At 43.2% G+C, this 18,499-nt stretch overlaps 2 protein-coding genes across 3 annotated transcripts in view; both read left to right on the top strand.

The window, feature by feature from the left end:
• The window catches only part of clip2 (CAP-GLY domain containing linker protein 2), a gene marked incomplete at both ends in the record, with an annotated part of 54,378 nt that extends 54,349 nt beyond the window's left edge, over positions 1 to 29 (top strand). The window contains one exon of the mRNA XM_084449819.1: positions 18 to 29. Coding sequence (XP_084305945.1) covers positions 18 to 29 — 12 coding nt within the window. The remainder of the gene's footprint in view (positions 1 to 17) is intronic.
• A 2,652-nt stretch (positions 30 to 2,681) lies between these two features.
• The window catches only part of gtf2ird1 (GTF2I repeat domain containing 1), a 40,491-nt gene continuing 24,673 nt past the window's right edge, over positions 2,682 to 18,499 (top strand). The window contains exons 1-9 of one of the 2 annotated variants that reach the window (XM_084450179.1): positions 2,682 to 2,909; positions 7,209 to 7,480; positions 7,863 to 8,004; positions 8,250 to 8,426; positions 11,017 to 11,200; positions 11,503 to 11,810; positions 12,009 to 12,104; positions 12,868 to 12,951; positions 13,053 to 13,236. In XM_084450179.1, coding sequence (XP_084306305.1) covers positions 7,211 to 7,480; positions 7,863 to 8,004; positions 8,250 to 8,426; positions 11,017 to 11,200; positions 11,503 to 11,810; positions 12,009 to 12,104; positions 12,868 to 12,951; positions 13,053 to 13,236 — 1,445 coding nt within the window. In that variant the 5' untranslated portion in view covers positions 2,682 to 2,909; positions 7,209 to 7,210. Of the gene's footprint in view, positions 2,910 to 7,179; positions 7,481 to 7,862; positions 8,005 to 8,249; positions 8,427 to 11,016; positions 11,201 to 11,502; positions 11,811 to 12,008; positions 12,105 to 12,867; positions 12,952 to 13,052; positions 13,237 to 18,499 lie in introns of both variants that reach the window. The other variant, XM_084450178.1, reaches the window with a different exon arrangement.

Below are 18,499 nucleotides of genomic sequence, written 5' to 3'. Positions count from 1 at the left end.
CCTGTTCTCGTCTTCAGGAGAAGCACTGATGAAGGACAGGAAAACTCACTTGACTTTGGGACCTTCAGAGGAACAACGTAAAGAAGAAGCCGGTGATGTCGTTAAGACTCAGGACTAACGCTACACTGGACTGCTTTTGATGACCTTTTCTGTTTACAGTTACTACCAAAACAATGACTCTGTCTCAACTAGTGAAAATAATGTGTCACAAAAAAACATCCATTAGCCAATCTTAGAGACAGCTAAAGATACTGTAAAATAGTGGATGTGGAGGTGAACAGTTATTGGTACAACTTTTTGAGGGTGATACCCACCCTGTCTACTACCTCCAATAACGGCATTGGACAGGAGAGAAACTTAATACACTCAATGAAATGGTAGTTTATTACAGTTTGATCCAAATAAATTTTGAATCAGAGGATTTGAAGAAAAGAAGAATTTGGCGTCAGCAGACACACTATTGTTCCTATTTATTAGCCACATTTCTTTTGATGGTCCTTTTAGATGCAGGTTTGGCTCGTCACATTCAGAAGGACTCAGACTCGCTAGCCCCTGGACTCAGACTCGCTAGCCCCTGGACTCAGACTCGCTAGCCCCTGGACTCAGACTCGCTAGCCCCTGGACTCCACTGCGCCCCTCAGCGTCAACCATCCACCATCCACCTCCACACGTTAAGGAAATGAATCCATTGTAACGAATGACAGCAGCTCCACTGCAGCTGTTGCATTGCGTTCGACGCCTGCGTCTGACATTGGAGACTCGCCCAGGTTCATGTCTTGTGTTGTGATGGACGCTGACGGTGGACGCTGACGGACGTGTTGGAGCCCAGGCCTAAGCTTCCCAACATCCATGGACTCTTGCTTCATTTCAGACTCTGAACGTGAAAAAACAGGGTGGGGTTGCTGGATTCAATTTAGGCTGATCTTGTGTCTATGAATATAAATGCATTATTCTGGATCTGTGCATAATGTCAAAATGTCTCGTAGCCAACTGGATCAATCAAACTGGTCCCACTGCACCAATAGCTATCATCATACTGATGGACTAACTGGGTCCCAGTTCTTCATTAATAAGGCTTCATTAAACTGTGGGGATACTATAGCACCACATGTAATGTTTTTTGGAACACATTGGTAAACGGCAGTATTAACTTAATCAGTCACGAGTTATACACCACCAAAACAGGTACTGTTACTTGATATTTAAGAAGTTAAACCAGAATAAAAACTCTTATCTTGGTATGACATTGACCTTTTATTTATGTACTGTAGGCCACTCAGGGGCTGGGAGTGGAACCCAAACAGTGAAGGTTCTCCTGCTCCCTCTCCTTTGAGAACATCTGGACAACATTTGCAAATAATCACAACGTACAGAACTTAAATGTTTAGTCTCCCAAAGGCTATTATCTCCGTTTAATAAGCCAGCAGGGAGATGATAAGTACAGTCCATTACTGTGTTTACTGGGTCTGTGTTGATATTCGGTCTGTGGGAGAACATTATACGGAGTAACGTGGAATGTAAGACTGGGGAGGAACACATTTCATGGGCAGAAGGGTGGGGCTGGCCCTCTGGCAGACACAGCTACAGACTGGTCAGTGGATACTGTATATTGCCTTTTTTCAGATGGAGAACACTTCTTACCCCTGATTGCTATAATGATATCTGAGATTGAGTCATTAAATACTAACAATGCGGAAAACAATCGTGGTGTTTTATTTCATGAGGACATTTTTAATGTGATGTTTTTGCAGGCCTGCTAAGTTAGATAAACGCCCATTTTCACTGAGTGTTGAAATGTTGAAGAAATATAATACAACATGGCACATAGGATAGGCCGCCCAAAATAAAATAATCCTTCATGTTGGACTAAGATTAGTTTTAGCCTACCCCTTCCCAACACCTAGACCATTTTCTGCACCAGACTACAGATGTCATGTATTTTATACAACTTTCACAGTAAATGTATGTAGGCTACTGCATGTACAACTATAGGCTACTAGGTGAACCCATGGTGCAGAAAAAGGTTTGACAGCGATAAGACTATTTCTTAAGGTGGCAACAGATTGTAAAATACTGCACTCCAACACTAGGGGCTCCTGAAATGCACTTCAACGTCACAAAGTATGAATCGAACTGCCAGGATCACATGCATATGGACATGTTATGACAGTTGTGGCCCTGCTCATGTGCTTGACTAAAATATTTCACAATTGAAGTCAACTTTTATATTATAGAGGTCATGCATTATCAAACAAGAGGCCTGTGAGTTTTTTTCCTCTCCATTAGCCATAGCCTACCTTTTTATAGTCTGGGGGGGATTAGGCAACAACTGAAAAAGCACCAATACGTGTAAATTGGAAACAAAATTTGATTTTGCTTTTTAATGTTAATTATCATGCATAAATAATATATAAATGGCCTAGTGAGTGTGCAGTATTATTTGATGGTCAGTAATGTTGACTGAGGCATGATTGTGAATTATGGGTCTTATTATTAAATATCTGTTTGTTTTGTCGCATCACGTACTTTAGGCAAGTTTTTCTCCGTGGTTTTCCCAGAGGTTCCTTAATCCTGTATGTAAATTACAGCCAATAGATGCGGTTGTTGAGTTGGGCTGGGATTAGCGGAGGCGAATGAGTTTCAATTTTACTGGATTACAGAACAAAGAGGGGAAAGGGGACACTCTCCACTGTTAAGAAAAAGAGAAAGACACCAGGAAAATATACAAATAATCTCGGCGATAACCTTTTGCAAGCGACATTAGTGCAGCAATGATCCAGATTACAAGGTTTCGGGTGGACGAGATCGTAATATATTAGCTAGATGGGAATTCTGTCTAACAGTTTCATTGGATTAAACGGGGAATAAACCGGGATTGGCAGCATAAGGAAATTTAAACGTTTATTTAGGTAAGGACATTCATATACTGTTGTTGTATTTATTAACATCGATATAGAAAAATGTGTTTTTAGAGAGCACGTGACTTTTTATGGCCGTACAAATTGTGAAATTACAGATTATAATTCTGGGGGTGGAGATGGGCCAGTTGCTAACATTGCTAGCAAGCTAGCTGTTGTTATTTTAGCTCGTGTAAATAGCTCACTAGTTAACAGGATCATAGAACATTATCTTGCTAACTAATCGTTCGACCATTAACTCGCCTTTAGCCAGCTAAATACGACACTACACTATTACCGCATGCAATGGTTGTTGGATTCTAGCGAGCTACCGTGTGCTAGCTCGTCCCCTACACCCAGCTCAGTCTGGAGCTAGCTAGCTACCAGCCAACCAACCAACCAACCAACGTTAGCATAGCTAGCTAGCTCCCTACATCAATGAGCCCTGCTAGGGTCACCCAGCACACTGACCACCGCCTCTCTCCGGCTAGGCTCCACTTCTGCCTGACATTGTCTATGGACTGGCTTACTAACTAAATTATCAATTTGATTAATGTGAGCAAGGAATACAAACGTTAATTTACTTGACTACCAACCTCGGTAGTCTAACGCTTATCAGCTGATTAAGATAGCTAAATAACCCCGGAGGACTGCTAGTGTGCTGTAGTGGGCTAGAATAGAAACCTGCATTTGAAGGTTAGTAGCAGATAAAACGGAGACCCAGTCCAGGAGAGCTACTGTATATGTTGAGTCTTTCCATCCAGCACCTTAGGAACACACCTGAATCTGGCTAAAGCATTTAGTAGCCTAGTTCTGCTATGCAATATCTGATGCTGTTAGATAGCTAGACTTGAAGGAAATTCACATCTAATATGAAAAAGAAGGAAGTGGTATAAAACCATTTAAATGCATAGGTCTACATGATGCTGTACATGTAACTTTACCCTGGGTTGAAGTTGTTATATTCAAAAGTAATAACCTTTCATTTGCAATAAATCAGATAGATATCTATCCAATATAAAGATCAAAAGTGGACCCCTGCAACCATGGTTCGATCGTTTCATATTTTGAACTGACCCCAACAATCTGCTCACATCTAGGCTATTTAACCATCTTTAATTTCCCCTTCTAGTAGGAACATGAGACCATGGTGGATTAATCAGATATGATTAATGGAACATTCTGATCTGATCTGATCGAAGGGTTATTCGATATAATAGACCGTTAGTCTATTATAATAGACCCAAGCTAGTCAATTTACTGACCCAAAAGTCTTAGCTCAACATCAAACTTTTCCCTCATCTTATTTTTATTTTTTTACCATGCCAAAACTGTTTTTATGGAAGCCCTATTCTATGCCAAATTGCTGTCTTGTGGTTGGAGTTAGTAGGTAACTGAAGATGACCACAATAAGAAAGGATACCTCATATCCGGTCTACACCACCATGTGGGACTGAATCCTGCATGCCAGGGGTTAAAAGTAATTATAATTCAATGATCAGCACTGATCCCTAACGATGCAGTGTTCTTCAAAAGAACTGCAGCCAGAATCACTTGTTAAGGAGTATTAGCAAAGTATTGTGTATCAATGGCCCTGAGAGCCACAAGCCTCTTAGTGGAAAACCAGCTCAGAAATCCATGATACCCCCTTTGAGAACATTGTTATATCTAAATACCACTTGGGCAATCATTCAACGTGTTCAGATCAGCTTGGCCCTCTGTAGCCTGGGTAAGGTTTGCGTTGCATGAAGGCAAATATCAGTGCTTCCGTAGGGAAACTCAAATGGCTTAGGTGTTATTAGCTGGAGCATTTGAGCATATCAGCATGAGGAACATGTTATCTCTCAAGATCAGAGTGCTCTCTCATTTGGGAAACTGTGTTTGAAAGGGTTCTTTCTGGCTCCTACTCTCTCACCACCATAGCGAGAAGCACAGAGATTCAGATGTTTTTCACAAGTTTTAGAATATGCAATATAAAAGGTTCCTCGTTGCAATTTCACTAGACAGAATCCATTCTTGATTTGATGGAAATAATTTATTTAAAGACCAATGTCCACATGATTTGAAACCTTTGATCTGGGCTCCCTGGAGGCCTGTGTCTGTTTCCCAGAAACAGGCAGGTTCTGGATGAGATCTTGTTTTCTAATGGGACTTCACTGGAATTAGGCTAGGCTGTAGATCGGGAGTCGTGATAGGCTAGGCTGTAGATCGGGAGTCGTGATAGGCTAGGCTGTAGATCGGGAGTCGTGATGGAGGCCAAATCCCCTGTCTGAGGAACTTTCCCATGAAGTTTCATCTTTAGGATAACTTGAGATGACTGCAATCGTCAAAAGTATTAGAATAGTAGGCCTGCTGTATATACGTTAGGACCTGGCTCAGAGCTTAGACTACTATTGACTCCTACTACTGTTTTCCTAGTTATCCCTGATGTGGGTTGATGTTTGATGTACGGCTGTTGAATGTAGACCTAGATTTCAACCAGAACTATTTAAAACATTTAAAAAATAATAAAAAATAATAAAAAGAAGGAAGCTTTTTACAACTATGGTTTTATTATTGCCAGTGTCAATATCTGGTCTCCTTCTGACATTTGAGTTTGTGACAGTGTCGTTACACCACCGCCAACCACCACTCCAACAGAAGTCCTTTGTGTTTGGCAGCGTCTCTCTAGCAGGAAACGAAGTGACACTGTCCCGCTTGTCTTGTATTTGTTTCTGATGCTCTTTTTCTTAAAGATAGGAGGGAAAGAGAAATCTATTTCAAGGCCGTAATAGTTTTGGAGGGGGCTTATGTTTTTGGTGGGCTCCAGGGAGGCAGATGCAGACTGGCAATAGGCCTCACTCTCTCTGTCACTCTCTCTCTCTCTCCCCCATCGATGTGGAGTCTGTGGTTTGGGCTGCCCTGCTCTCTCTCTCTCCCCCATCGATGTGGAGTCTGTGGTTTGGGCTGCCCTGCTCTCTCTCTCTCCCCCATCGATGTGGAGGCTGTGGTTTGGGCTGCCCTGAGGCTGGGATAATGGAGGCTGTGGTTTGGGCTGCCCTGAGGCTGGGATAATGGAGGCTGTGGTTTGGGCTGCCCTGAGGCTGGGATAATGGCTCCCAGTGTCTGGAGAGATTAAAGGCCAGAGCTGCATTGTTCAAATGCCTCGAGATTAGTTTCCAAGGAGACGGATTGTGGTTGCCATGAGAACGCAGGGCCTGGAATTAGGATTGCGATTTTGAATGTGTCCTCCTTCCTCTTGTATTATCCCCGCTTTCTCTCTTTCTCTGTCAAGCTCAGCCAAATATCGCTCTGTTCCTCCCAGTTCACATGTTTGTGATGTTCAGTATCAGTGCTATTTTTCAATAGAATTCAAGTCAACTGCTACATAGCTGCCGAATAACATTTAAACTGAGGGGTGGGGATGGGAGCTAAATAGTTTGTTAGGCCATTTTTAAGCCAATTTTCCCAGCTTGTCACTTTGCAAGGGACTTGTATATTTCCAGGCTCTGCATACTTTTTAAGGGGAGCAAAGGATGGGTGAATGGATTCCAATAATATAATCTGAGCTAGCTTTAATTGGCTGACAAAGGCTTATCGTAATTAGCTACTTTCTCTTACGTGTGACGGATTTGGGTATTAGCATCCAACATGGCGGGTATTACTGGCACCCTAAAGCCTCTTAATGAGAATACTCTCCCCTCACCCCTCTTCACCCCAACCACCCCCTCTTCACCCCAACCACCCTGTGCTGCTCTATCTCCCCTCACCCCTCTTCACCCCAACCACCCTGTGCTGCTCTATCTACCCTCAGCCCTCTTCACCCCAACAACCCTGTGCTGCTCTATCTACGTTTTAAAGTGAGCATCACCTTTCCTCAAAGTCAAAAGCAAATACCTTGTTGGCTTCTCTCCCACTGAACACCGGTATGAACATCTGCTATTCTCTGCAAAATCTGTTGACTGAGCATTTTGGTCTTCTAAATTGGCAGCAGAAAATATACGAATGCAGAACTGTGGAGGGATTTCCCTCCAGATTATCACAATGTTATAACCCTAACCCTAAATCTTGTGTCCTTTGAGCTTATTCTCTTGGAACGATTACTACCATGTATGTACAACTTTTTTCATTTTCTATAGGGGAAAAAAAACTTGACAAATAATTCTGGGTTTCTAATTCAATGTGTGAGATATGATGCAGTATGCTGCTGTAGTTTATACAGTCCACTGCGGTATTCAGCTAGCAATACAAACACACTAGTGATGTCTGATCTGAGCGGTGTGGGCCTCCCTTCCTCCCCCAGCTGAAGTGTTGCTCTTGTGTCCCGTGAAGCCATGGCGCAGATGAGGAAGCCGGGCTGTGACGGGGTCAGGCCCAGCTACCAGGCCGAGGGCTGTGACGGGGTCAGGTCCAGCTCCCGGGCCGAGGGCTGTGACGGGGTCAGGTCCAGCTCCCGGGCCGAGGGCTGTGACGGGGTCAGGTCCAGCTCCCGGGCCGAGGGCTGTGACGGGGTAAGGCCCAGCTCCCGGGCCGAGCTGCGGGGCCCGCAGGTGTCGGCCAGACAGGAGATCCTCACCAGCCTGGTCTCCGCGCTGGACTCTGTGGTACTTCCCTGTTCCTCAGACATGTTACTGCATTGGCAGGAGAAAGTGATTGAGAAGAGGGTGACTTACAGTCAGTCAGTGTGTTGTGCATATTTTATCAAATTATTATTATTATTTTTCTATAAACATGATATGACATGAAATAATTAATATAAAAAATGGCACAATGCATTCATTATGTTCATTCGTTCAGGCACATACAGATATCTCACAGGGTCTCCCCTGCTAATAGCCTGTGCTGTACAGAGCATTTTATGAGCAAATATTTGACTCTTACTTGAACATGTAAAGCTTTATTCCCCCCCGGGATCAATAAAGTACTACTACTAAAGAAATGTGAGTCTGAGAACCGACATAAACATAACGACCTTCACTTCCTCAGTGCACGGCCATGTCAAAGCTCAACGCTGAGGTGGCGTGCGTCACAGTGCACGAGGACAGCGTCATTGCCGTGGGAACGGAGAAGGGAAGAGTCTTCCTCAACTCCCGTAGGGAAATACAGACAGATTTCCACAAGTTCTGCCGTGAGTATGCTCTCCTGTGTGTACAGTGCAAAACGTTTGGAGAAATCATTTGCTCATATCACATGTTGGGACGCTTGCCATTAATCTGCTAGAAATAGATTGAGCGGCCCTCACTGTTAGACATGATGTCTTTCATTCCCTCGCATGCAGACTTGGATCAAAACACTGCCCTGTATTTCTTCAAAGACAGTGTAGCCCAACTTAATGGGATAATTATATCCAATTTGCTCGATTAACTCTTTCAGGTGTGCCCTGTCTACAAACGTTGACCTCAGTCAGTGTCCATGCCAAGGCCCAGGAGAATGAGGCCAGCAAGCTGGGCAAAGAGGCCGGCCATGGGAAACAGAGAGCCTCCTCAGACGCCCACTCCAATGTCTTGGTTCTGAGGAAGATGGTGGAGGAGGTCTTCAGTGTGCTTTACAGTAAGGACTCAGAAATACCCATTACCAAAGGAAGGCTGTTCAATCTGATTTAATTCAATCTAATTGAAGATTTCGGGTCAACTGTTTATGGGAGGTGATCTAATACGTGGTGGTGTTTATATGGGATGTGATCTAATACGTTGAGGTGTTTATATTGGAGGTGATCTAATACGTGGTGGTGTTTATATGGGATGTGATCTAATACGTTGAGGTGTTTATATGGGAGGTGATCTAATACGTTGTGGTGCTTATATGGGAGGTGATCTAATACATTGTGGTGTTTATATGGGAGGTGATCTAATACGTTGTGGTGTTTATATGGGAGGTGATCTAATACGTTGTGGTGTTTATATGGGAGGTGATCTAATACGTTGAGGTGTTTATATGGGAGATGATCTAATACATTGTGGTGTTTATATGGGAGGTGATCTAATACGTGGTGGTGTTTATATGGGATGTGATCTAATACGTTGAGGTGTTTATATGGGAGGTGATCTAATACATTGTGGTGTTTATATGGGAGGTGATCTAATACGTTGAGGTGTTTATATGGGAGATGATCTAATACATTGTGGTGTTTATATGGGAGGTGATCTAATACGTTGAGGTGTTTATATGGGAGATGATCTAATACGTTGTGGTGTTTATATGGGAGGTGATCTAATACGTTGTGGTTATATGGGAGGTGATCTAATACATTGTGGTGTTTATATGGGAGGTGATCTAATACGTTGTGGTGTTTATATGGGAGGTGATCTAATACGTTGAAGTGTTGATATGGGAGGTGATCTAATACGTTGTGGTTATATGGGAGGTGATCTAATACGTTGAAGTGTTTATATGGGAGGTGATCTAATACGTTGAAGTGTTTATATGGGAGGTGATCTAATACGTTGTGGTGTTTATATGGGAGGTGATCTAATACGTTGTGGTGTTTATATGGCAGGTGATCTAATACGTTGAAGTGTTTATATGGGAGGTGATCTAATACATTGTGGTGTTTATATGGGAGGTGATCTAATAAGTTGTGGTGTTTATATGGGAGGTGATCTAATACGTTGTGGTGTTTATATGGCAGGTGATCTAATACGTTGAAGTGTTTATATGGGAGGTGATCTAATACGTTGAAGTGTTTATATGGGAGGTGATCTAATACGTTGTGGTGTTTATATGGTAGCTGATCTAATACGTTGAGGTGTTTATATGGGAGGTGATCTAATACGTTGTTGGTTATATGGGAGGTGATCTAATACGTTGTGGTGTTTATATGGGAGCTGATCTAATACGTTGTGTTCATATGGGAGGCGATTTAATACGTTGTGGTGTTTATATGAGAGGTGATCTAATACATTGTGGTGTTTATATGGGAGGTGATCTAATACGTTGAGGTGTTTATATGGGAGCTGATCTAATACGTTGAGGTGTTTATATGGGAGGTGATCTAATACGTTGTTGGTTATATGGGAGGTGATCTAATACGTTGTGGTGTTTATATGGGAGGTGATCTAATACGTTGTGTTCATATGGGAGGCGATTTAATACGTTGTGGTGTTTATATGAGAGGTGATCTAATACATTGTGGTGTTTATATGGGAGGTGATCTAATACGTTGAGGTGTTTATATGGGAGGTGATCTAATACATTGAAGTGTTTATATGGGAGGTGATCTAATACGTTGAGGTTATATGGGAAGTGATCTAATACGTTGTGTTTATATGCGCCAACACATCTAATCAGAAAAGCTGTGTGACGTGCGCATGCAGGCAGGAGTGAGTGAGTTACCATGGTTACGGAAATTCAAATCTAAACTTTGCTAATGGATATCTATCGTCTGTTTGTTATTGTGGTGCTTGATAACAACTGATTCTCCTACTGGATGTTTTGTGGTCATATTCCTTATTTTCCTGCCGTCTAGGCGTCCAATAATGTTCAGTTCTGCGTTTGGATTAAAAACAAATTCTCAGCTGTGGTCCAGTTCTGCTTGAAAGCAATCTACCCACCATAGACGAACGTCCCCTTTGACAGAGAGCATGCACAGATAGAACGCAGCCAGATAGTAATCCGTTTCATAGTTTAGTGATACTTGATCGGCTTGTGAAAAGGCTTGTAAAACCCCTCTGCAACCGATTTAAATTTCAAGTCGTTTTGGGCATTTTTATTCGGATTGAGGTGTTTATATGGAGCATTTTTTATTTGGTTTGGGCTTTTAAACCTATTATAATCAGATTATTAGACTCCATGTAAACGTGCCTAGTCTTGGAGGTCTTTATCATCATAATACTTGCTGAGTTTTGAAACTACAGATTCAGTGTCAGTCAAGCTATGGAAAAGAGCTCACAGCTTGCTGTTTAAAACAACAGATCCCTGCAGGAACTCTCTTTTTCTAACTTATATAATTACCGTGCCTAAGATGCGGCATAGAGTTTTGTGATTTTGATGAGAACTTCCAGCCATGCGTACAGTATACCATTCTTTATCAAGACACCTCCCCTTCCTACATCCACAGCGCTTCAAATCTAATGCTTACTTCGTAAAAATGAATATTCCTCTCAAATCCATATCGGCCAGCCAATGTTTTTCTGATTTCCAGGTGAGGCTGTAGGGAAGAGCAGCCTGGTCCCAGTGCCTTATGACTGGATCCTGAAGGACCCCAGCCCTGTAGTCGTCCATGGCCTGCCTGAGGGGATCGGCCTGAGGAAACCGTCTGAGTATGACACCAAGACCTTAATGAAGATCCTAGAGCAGAGCAACCGTATCCACTTTACTGTCAAAAGGTGATGTTGTCATTAGAGTGTAGACCTGCAGTACGTAGACCTATAGAACACAGTACAAATGTATGTAACCTGTATGCATTCCTTTGCAAGGAGCAAAGAAGTCTGGTCTGGAGTTTGGTTTTGAGATTTATGTGTTGTTCATTTTAGAATGGGTAAGGAGAGAGTAAGGAGAGATTGGAGAGAGGGAAGATAATGTAACATAAATTATATCTGCTCATTCCCCCAATCAAATCTCTTGTGATTAGGCTACCATTCATGATGTAGTATGGCCTTGTATCTTATTTTCTCTCCTCTGTTTCTAGACCAACCGAGGATCCCTCACGAGAGACCAAGTCCAGCATGGACCTCAACCACAACTCTTCAGGCCCCAAGAGCATACCCAACCCCGCCCCTGCCAAGGCTGCTGCCCCCGCCCAGGAAGTGACATCATCAGCCTCCAGCAGCTCCATGCTGTCCAGCTTTTTGTACGGGATGCCCATGTCCTCTCAGGCGCACCCAGAGGGGACGCTGGACCTCAAGCCCATGTCCCTCCTCAACCTGGGCAAGGACAGGCTGGGCGCATGGGTGGCCGGGGCCGAGAACGCTGCGTCCACCAAGGACTACGACAACGGTGAGAGACGCCAGCTTGACCCCAGAACACAAGCTTCAGTACTCTGTGCAGATGGACATTTTCCATGTCTTCACTAACTTTTCCCCGTGGCGAAAGTTAATTTGCAGTATCAAGAGCACTGTTCAGGTGTCACAGTAAAAACAATACATATCCTACAGATAATCCAGCTCATGTCTGGCGTTGTGCTTGTGTTCTCAGGGGAGAGGACAGGGCTGGCGGGGGACCTGGGGCAGAGCCCTCCCAGTGTCCACGTGTCCAAGAGGCTCCTGTTCTCCATCGTGCACGAGAAGTCAGGTAGCCATGAACCCCACTGAGACATTCTGGATACAGGAAAGCCCCAGGCGATTAACATACAGTAGATAGACCATAGGGTTTTAGTGCATGAATAGGTTTATTACCCAATAGCTGTGGCTGTCGCTATGGCATTTGCTTCTGAATCTGTCTGAATGACTGCCTAGTGGACGATGCAAGGTAGCCACATGTTAGCAAGCATGTGGACTGACCAAGGAATATTCTGTGGAGATCAATCAGATTCCTCCTTCGCGAATAGAGAATTGCCTGATAAATTAACAATTGATTTATATCATATTGACCCTGGCACTGGATTGGTTACCATAATATTTATCAAATGCATAACGTAATTTGTGTCTTAAAGATGTGTATGAAAAAAAAAGTGGACTACTCTCCACCATGAAACACAAAACGGTAGCCTATCAAAGGCCAGGATTGCCAGGTAATTGTGGAGTGTGATGGTGCAGACAGATTGAGTCGGTTGGATGGGCGGTTGGCCAGGACACCTAGGTTAGCTGCGTCTGCTCTCTGGGAAGGAACCCTATGAGATCCCCCGACGCTGCTGTGAGTCGAGACCTTAGCTTAGCTTCTCTCTCTTGGCTCTGGACACCTGACCATTACTGTGCTCAGTAATAAAAAGGCATTTCCTATGAAGTTTCTCAATTGCAAGACCTAGTCCAGGACTTGGCCGATGCCCCATAATATCTGAGATTGAACCTTTTAGTCAGGGCAGTAGATTTGTTTCTCACATTCCTCTTTTTTCCAGAAAAATGGGACTCCTTCATCCGAGAGACCGAGGACATCAACACTCTGAGAGAATGTGTTCAGATCCTGTTCAATAGTCGCTATGGTAATATTCACAATAAGTATGTATAGTATGAAATATAACAGCAGTCAACGCAGCACCAAAAACAATCTTTCTATTCGGTTCTGTTCTCTCCTAATCTCCAGCTGAGGCCCTGGGCCTGGATCACATGGTCCCAGTGCCGTACCGTAAGATCGCCTGCGATCCCGAGGCCGTGGAGATCATTGGGATCCCTGACCAGATCCCGTTCAAGAGGCCCTGCACCTATGGGGTCCCCAAACTCAAGCGCATCCTGGAGGAGCGACATGGGGTCCGCTTTGTGGTCAAAAGGTAAACTGGGTAAATTAAGACAGGGTTTCCAGTGAGGATGTCTATTGTGGCCTAACTCCAATTTCTGAATTAGTTGGTGTAATTACCAGTTTCATACAACTAAGGCTAAAACACACGTTTAAGATGACCCCTGGACTTCAGAAGAGTCTCATTTAAAGGTACAAAGTATTCTAGGACTTGTTCTGGACTACAGACATTTTCTTGTACGGGTCAATTATGTATACAGTTTTCAAAGTAGTAAAAATTAAAGCTGACATTACACTTCCCTAAAATTATTTTTTATCTTCATTCATGTCACCTATTCCCTTATATTAGTTATATTCAAGAATAAAGCCAATTCAGTATAACAGTTTTTTTCTTCGAAAATTTTTATTTTATGTCAATTTTTCATAATCACAAGTTTATATATCCATGCGTAGCCTGGCAGAAATATAATCACCCATTATTTTATTTTGAATACCATATTTTTGTGTGTTGGCTGTAAGCCGACACACCTAGAAGAGGGAATCCTTTTTGTCGCTCCCTTCCTCCCTTCCTCGGTCCCTGCTGGCGTTGTTGACCTGCAGTTCTTTGTTGCTGCCACAAGAGGCAGTGGTCCCATAACATCAAAACAAAAAGACTCCACAGATTTCCCAGGTCAGCGGTGGCCGAGTGGATAGTGCGCTGCCTATCACCGTGAAGGTTGTGAGTTCGATCCTTGGTGTGGACATACCAAGATAGCCTACCATGACATATTTTGTCCCTGGATGTTGTAGAAGTTATGTTACGAGCGTGGGTCCTATTTGTTAATTATAGAACCTTTTACAGCCTAGTCAGCACGAGTATGCGCGCGCATTCTTGAAACAGTAGCAGAGGAAGACAGACGAAATCGCCATTATTAAGCGTACGGACTGGACTGAGGAAATCATCAGAAATGCCTGCGTTTGCGGTGCCCATTTTATATCAGGTAAGTTATTTTGACTACCTGGTTTCACTGGAATGTCTGGTTGAAATGTAGCCCTTCTCAGTCCCGTTGTTGCATTCCGCTCGCTCATGCCAGACAACAGTCCTTTGCTGGTCCATTCACTTTGCCGTCAAAATAAATCAGTGTCGGCCTAGTTAGGAGAGGCGCTCATATTTAGCCTACAAGTGTCAGATAAACATGAAACTTCACTTACCTAAGCAAAAGGGTCTATTTGAACAAATGCTGGGTTGAAGCTTCAAAGCACCGCCACCACCACAGAAGAAGACTAGGCTACCTCGGAAAAATAATTTCACTCGGAGAGAACGCATCTAAATAAGTTATTTATTGGTAGCGCCGAGGCTTCAAAACCCAGTATTTGTTAAAATAGAGTGTGGTTCATAGACCCAGCTATGTATGCGCGCGCATTCTTGAAACAGAAGCAGGGGGAGACAGACGAGTTCAGAGCGAGCCGTATTTTAGTGCAAAGACTAGTATTTAATATACCATCAATATGTCTGGCTGTTGCGTCTACGGGTGTAGGCTACAAATCGGTGCTCTAGTGGCAAACTTTATTTGTTTCAAGAGGAAACCGGCCTTTTCAGAACTGGAATCGCCTATGGCTACAATCCATTAAGCGTAGCCTACGGACTGGACTGAGGACATAATCAGAAATGCTGCGGTGCCCATTTTATATCAGGTAAGTTATTTTCTCGTCCCGCCTAAAATACAGCTTGTCGGTGGACACGCAACCGTATGCATTTCAGATTGATCATGTTGGCAATGTGTGTGAATTTGCTGCTATGTGAGAGATAAGGACCTGTTGTCGCATGTCGTTGACAAGCTTCCCCTTATGGTGTCAGAACGATGGCTTATGAATGCGATGTTATTATGTTAAATACAGTAGCCCAGAGATGGTTAGCACTGGCAGGGCTATTTCAGTTTGATAAAAGGCGTTGTGGTGTTTGAGCACGAGTTGTCGTAGCCTAATGGACTTTGTTTTGGTGCGGAATTATAGTTGTTTACGTTTTGATAGGAACAATTAAATTCAGTCCCAAGTGTTGCAAATTATTGGTACCCTTACCAGTGGCGATTGCACCTATAAGCCAGGGTAATCCTGGCTTACCCATACACATCCAAATAAAACTTGATTTGAAAACTTGATCATAAGCCATCGTTCTGACACCATAAGGGGAAGCCTGAAATCGACTTTCAGACTGTTTTTGACTTAAATGCGTCTTGTATTCTGCCATATCGCTTCATTTTCATCCGTGTTTAGCATTTTGGTAGTGCTCCGTCGCCCCCTACAGTCCTCATGAAAATACAGTCCACGTTACGGTCCGTTGACACCGGTCGTACTAGCTCGTTATTCACTTAACATTGTAGGCCAGATAAAATTATTCTAGCTTACGGAAGTCAAGACCAAATCAAATCAAGAACAAATCAAATCAAGACCTGGGGCGGTGGGCTAATACGCCTAGTAGGCTAGTAGCCTAAACACTGATTAGTGAAGTAGGGGAGTAGGTTATTGAGTGCTGTGTCCTAAGGGGGTGTATTTTATCGTCTTGTCATTCTCTTCGTGGTGCTTGGCCATTGTTGTCATATAATGTCTCTGTAGTTTATTTAGTGTGTCCCTAAAAGCTTGGTTGTTTTGGCCTAAATATTGCCCTCTTATTCGCTCGCTCTCAAATTATTGGCCTTTGTTGATGTGTTTAAAAAAAACATCAGTAGCCTGGGCTACTATAGCTGTATGTTTTTACATATAAATGCCAATGCTCAGCGCCCTTCTGGTGTTGTGAAACCCATCAGGGCATGCTTTGACAGCGCACCCCCCAAAAAATTGTGCGGATCAAGGACCCACCAGACTCCACTGACCCCTACGTGCGTAGTTTCTCTCCCTGTCTGCGTGTGTGTACGGGGTATGCGGGCGGGGGGGGGGGGTGTGCGGGCGGAGGGGTTGGGGGGCATTGGGAGTAATAACAATGTTGGAGAAGACCCTGTGCAAGACCCCACGGTACGCTACTGCATTATAGACAGACAGTCCTCATTACAAGAGGAGTAGGACACTTCAAATCCTATAGTAATTCATTTTTGTATAGGATGTGATGCACCAGTCGCTCTACACCTACATGTGGTTTATTTTCAGTGATTAGACTGACTGTTGACTGGCACAGCTTTAGGTGGTGATGGAGAAATGAGCTTAATGTATTTATGCTTTTTTGTGCGTGGCTGTAAGCCAGCGCACCTAGTATAGCGTTCGTCCGGTTATCACTCCCTCCCTCCGTTACTGCGGACAATGTTGGCCTGCATTTCTCTGTTGGCACCACAAGAGGCAGTAGTCCCAGCACACCAAAATTAAGAAGGACACCAAAATCAACCCGCCGATCTCCACTGCACAAGTAGAGTACTGGTCAGAGCATTGGACTCCCACCCTGGAGACTGGGGTTGAAGACCCGGTGGGGATGACTTTATGGGACTATACCCCAAACCTCCACATGTTCATCTTTTCACTCCAACCTTTACCCCTTGCCTTATAGATCAGATCCTGTCCCAACCCCAACCCATATTCTAACCCCAACCCACACTAGGGACTGGAAGAAGGACACCAAAACCCACCCGCCGATCTCCACTGCACAAGTGGTAGTGGTGAGAGCATTGGACTCCCACCCAGGAGACCGGGGTTCCTGGTGGGGATGACTTTGTTATCATCAGTGTAACTGCTTTAGCCACTGACCGCTACCATTAATGTTATGGAAGCTGCTGCTAGTTGTTGTGAGCCCATGAGCTAACTGGCTAACCCGCTTTTATTGTGCTGGATTAGCATTGGAAGCATTGGAACTGATGTGTCCAGGTCCAGACCCATCTTTATTTATCAAACATTACCGTCCTACCAGTCCCGCACAGAAACAAGCCAGCCAACACACATAAGCCAGGCTTGACCTGGCCTGGTTTGATGTGTCATGGGTACAACTCAACATTTGTTGAAGGCTTGCCTTTGTCTTTCCAAGTCAACAAAACAAGATTATTGTATTTTAATATAAAATACTGGCGTGGTACTGTATGACAATATTTTGTTATCCTGCAGACAAATATTGATTAAATGTGATTCATTCAGCAATAACAATAATGACCCTATGAAATATTATTAGTTGTAATAGTATTTTTCTTTTAGCGATTTTAAAGTTAAAACTAAAATATAAATAAAATAAATAAATATATATATATATATATATATATATATATATATATACATATATATATATATATAACAGAATCAGATGTTTAATATGTACAGGCTAGCTTAGATCACTTCTATTATCCACAAGATAATGTGCATTGAGATAGCCTACTAGTTTAAAATGACAGTATTCAGTATGATAATAAAACATTATGGAACGAGAAGCAGTGGGATGTCACGGATATCGCCATGGCTAGCGGGAGTGGTTAGGCATGACGCGCAGCGGAGCCGTTACACCCCGCTAGCCATGGCAATATCTGTGACATCCCACGGCTTCGAGTTCCATAATGCTTTTATACAACGGTTGCCACATTTATCTGTCAATATTTCAAAAAGAAAGACAATACAAACATGAAATAACTTTATTTTTAATGGAACTATTTGTTAATCATTTGCGGATACTTACGCTGAAAAGGGAACGTTGCCAGGCAACGACAATGCTACTGCACATCTTTGTAAACATTGATCTGGACACTGACACGGCTACTAATAAGAGGTGGATTGATATTAAAAGATGTGCGAACATTCCATTTTAGCGTGGGGCATGGACGCTGCCAGGATGTTTTCTCTCCAGGGGCTAAGGAGGGGCTTGACCAATACATGGGGGTGCTAAGAAAAAAGTTGATTTTCATGAAATGAAATATCGTATGAATATTCTGACATTAAACACGCCGTATAAACACGCCATTTTCATAGCTTTAATAAGCCGTTGCTGCTTGTCAGCCAGCTTGGCCAGTTAGCTAAAGTTAGACGTTACTTATGCTGGTGCTAGTAGGCTAAAAATCAGTCGCAAGCCATCAAACGTTCTGATTCAAAACTCATTTGTTGATTTAATCGCACCCAATGTCTAATTTCATAAGGTTTGCTAGTTTACCCTCATGACTGAGACATTTACCTCATCTAAATGCATTCGTCCTCAAACTCACAGCGGGAGAAAGGGTCACATTAAAGCTCCACAAGTGAAAGTGAAGTGAAGTTGGTGGTGATTGGCCAATATTCAAACACTGTCAAAACAAGCTACCCTCGTCCCTCGCGTGTTGTGTTCAAAATAAGTTTCAAATGTACTTTTTTTATACCAGCGACTG

The sequence above is a fragment of the Borostomias antarcticus genome (genome assembly GCF_949987555.1).
Source record: "Borostomias antarcticus genome assembly, chromosome: 15".
NCBI classification, from domain to species: Eukaryota; Metazoa; Chordata; class Actinopteri; order Stomiiformes; family Stomiidae; genus Borostomias; species Borostomias antarcticus.
The sequence above is the reverse complement of the archived record's forward strand: the minus strand, read 5'-3'. Positions and strand labels throughout refer to the sequence as shown.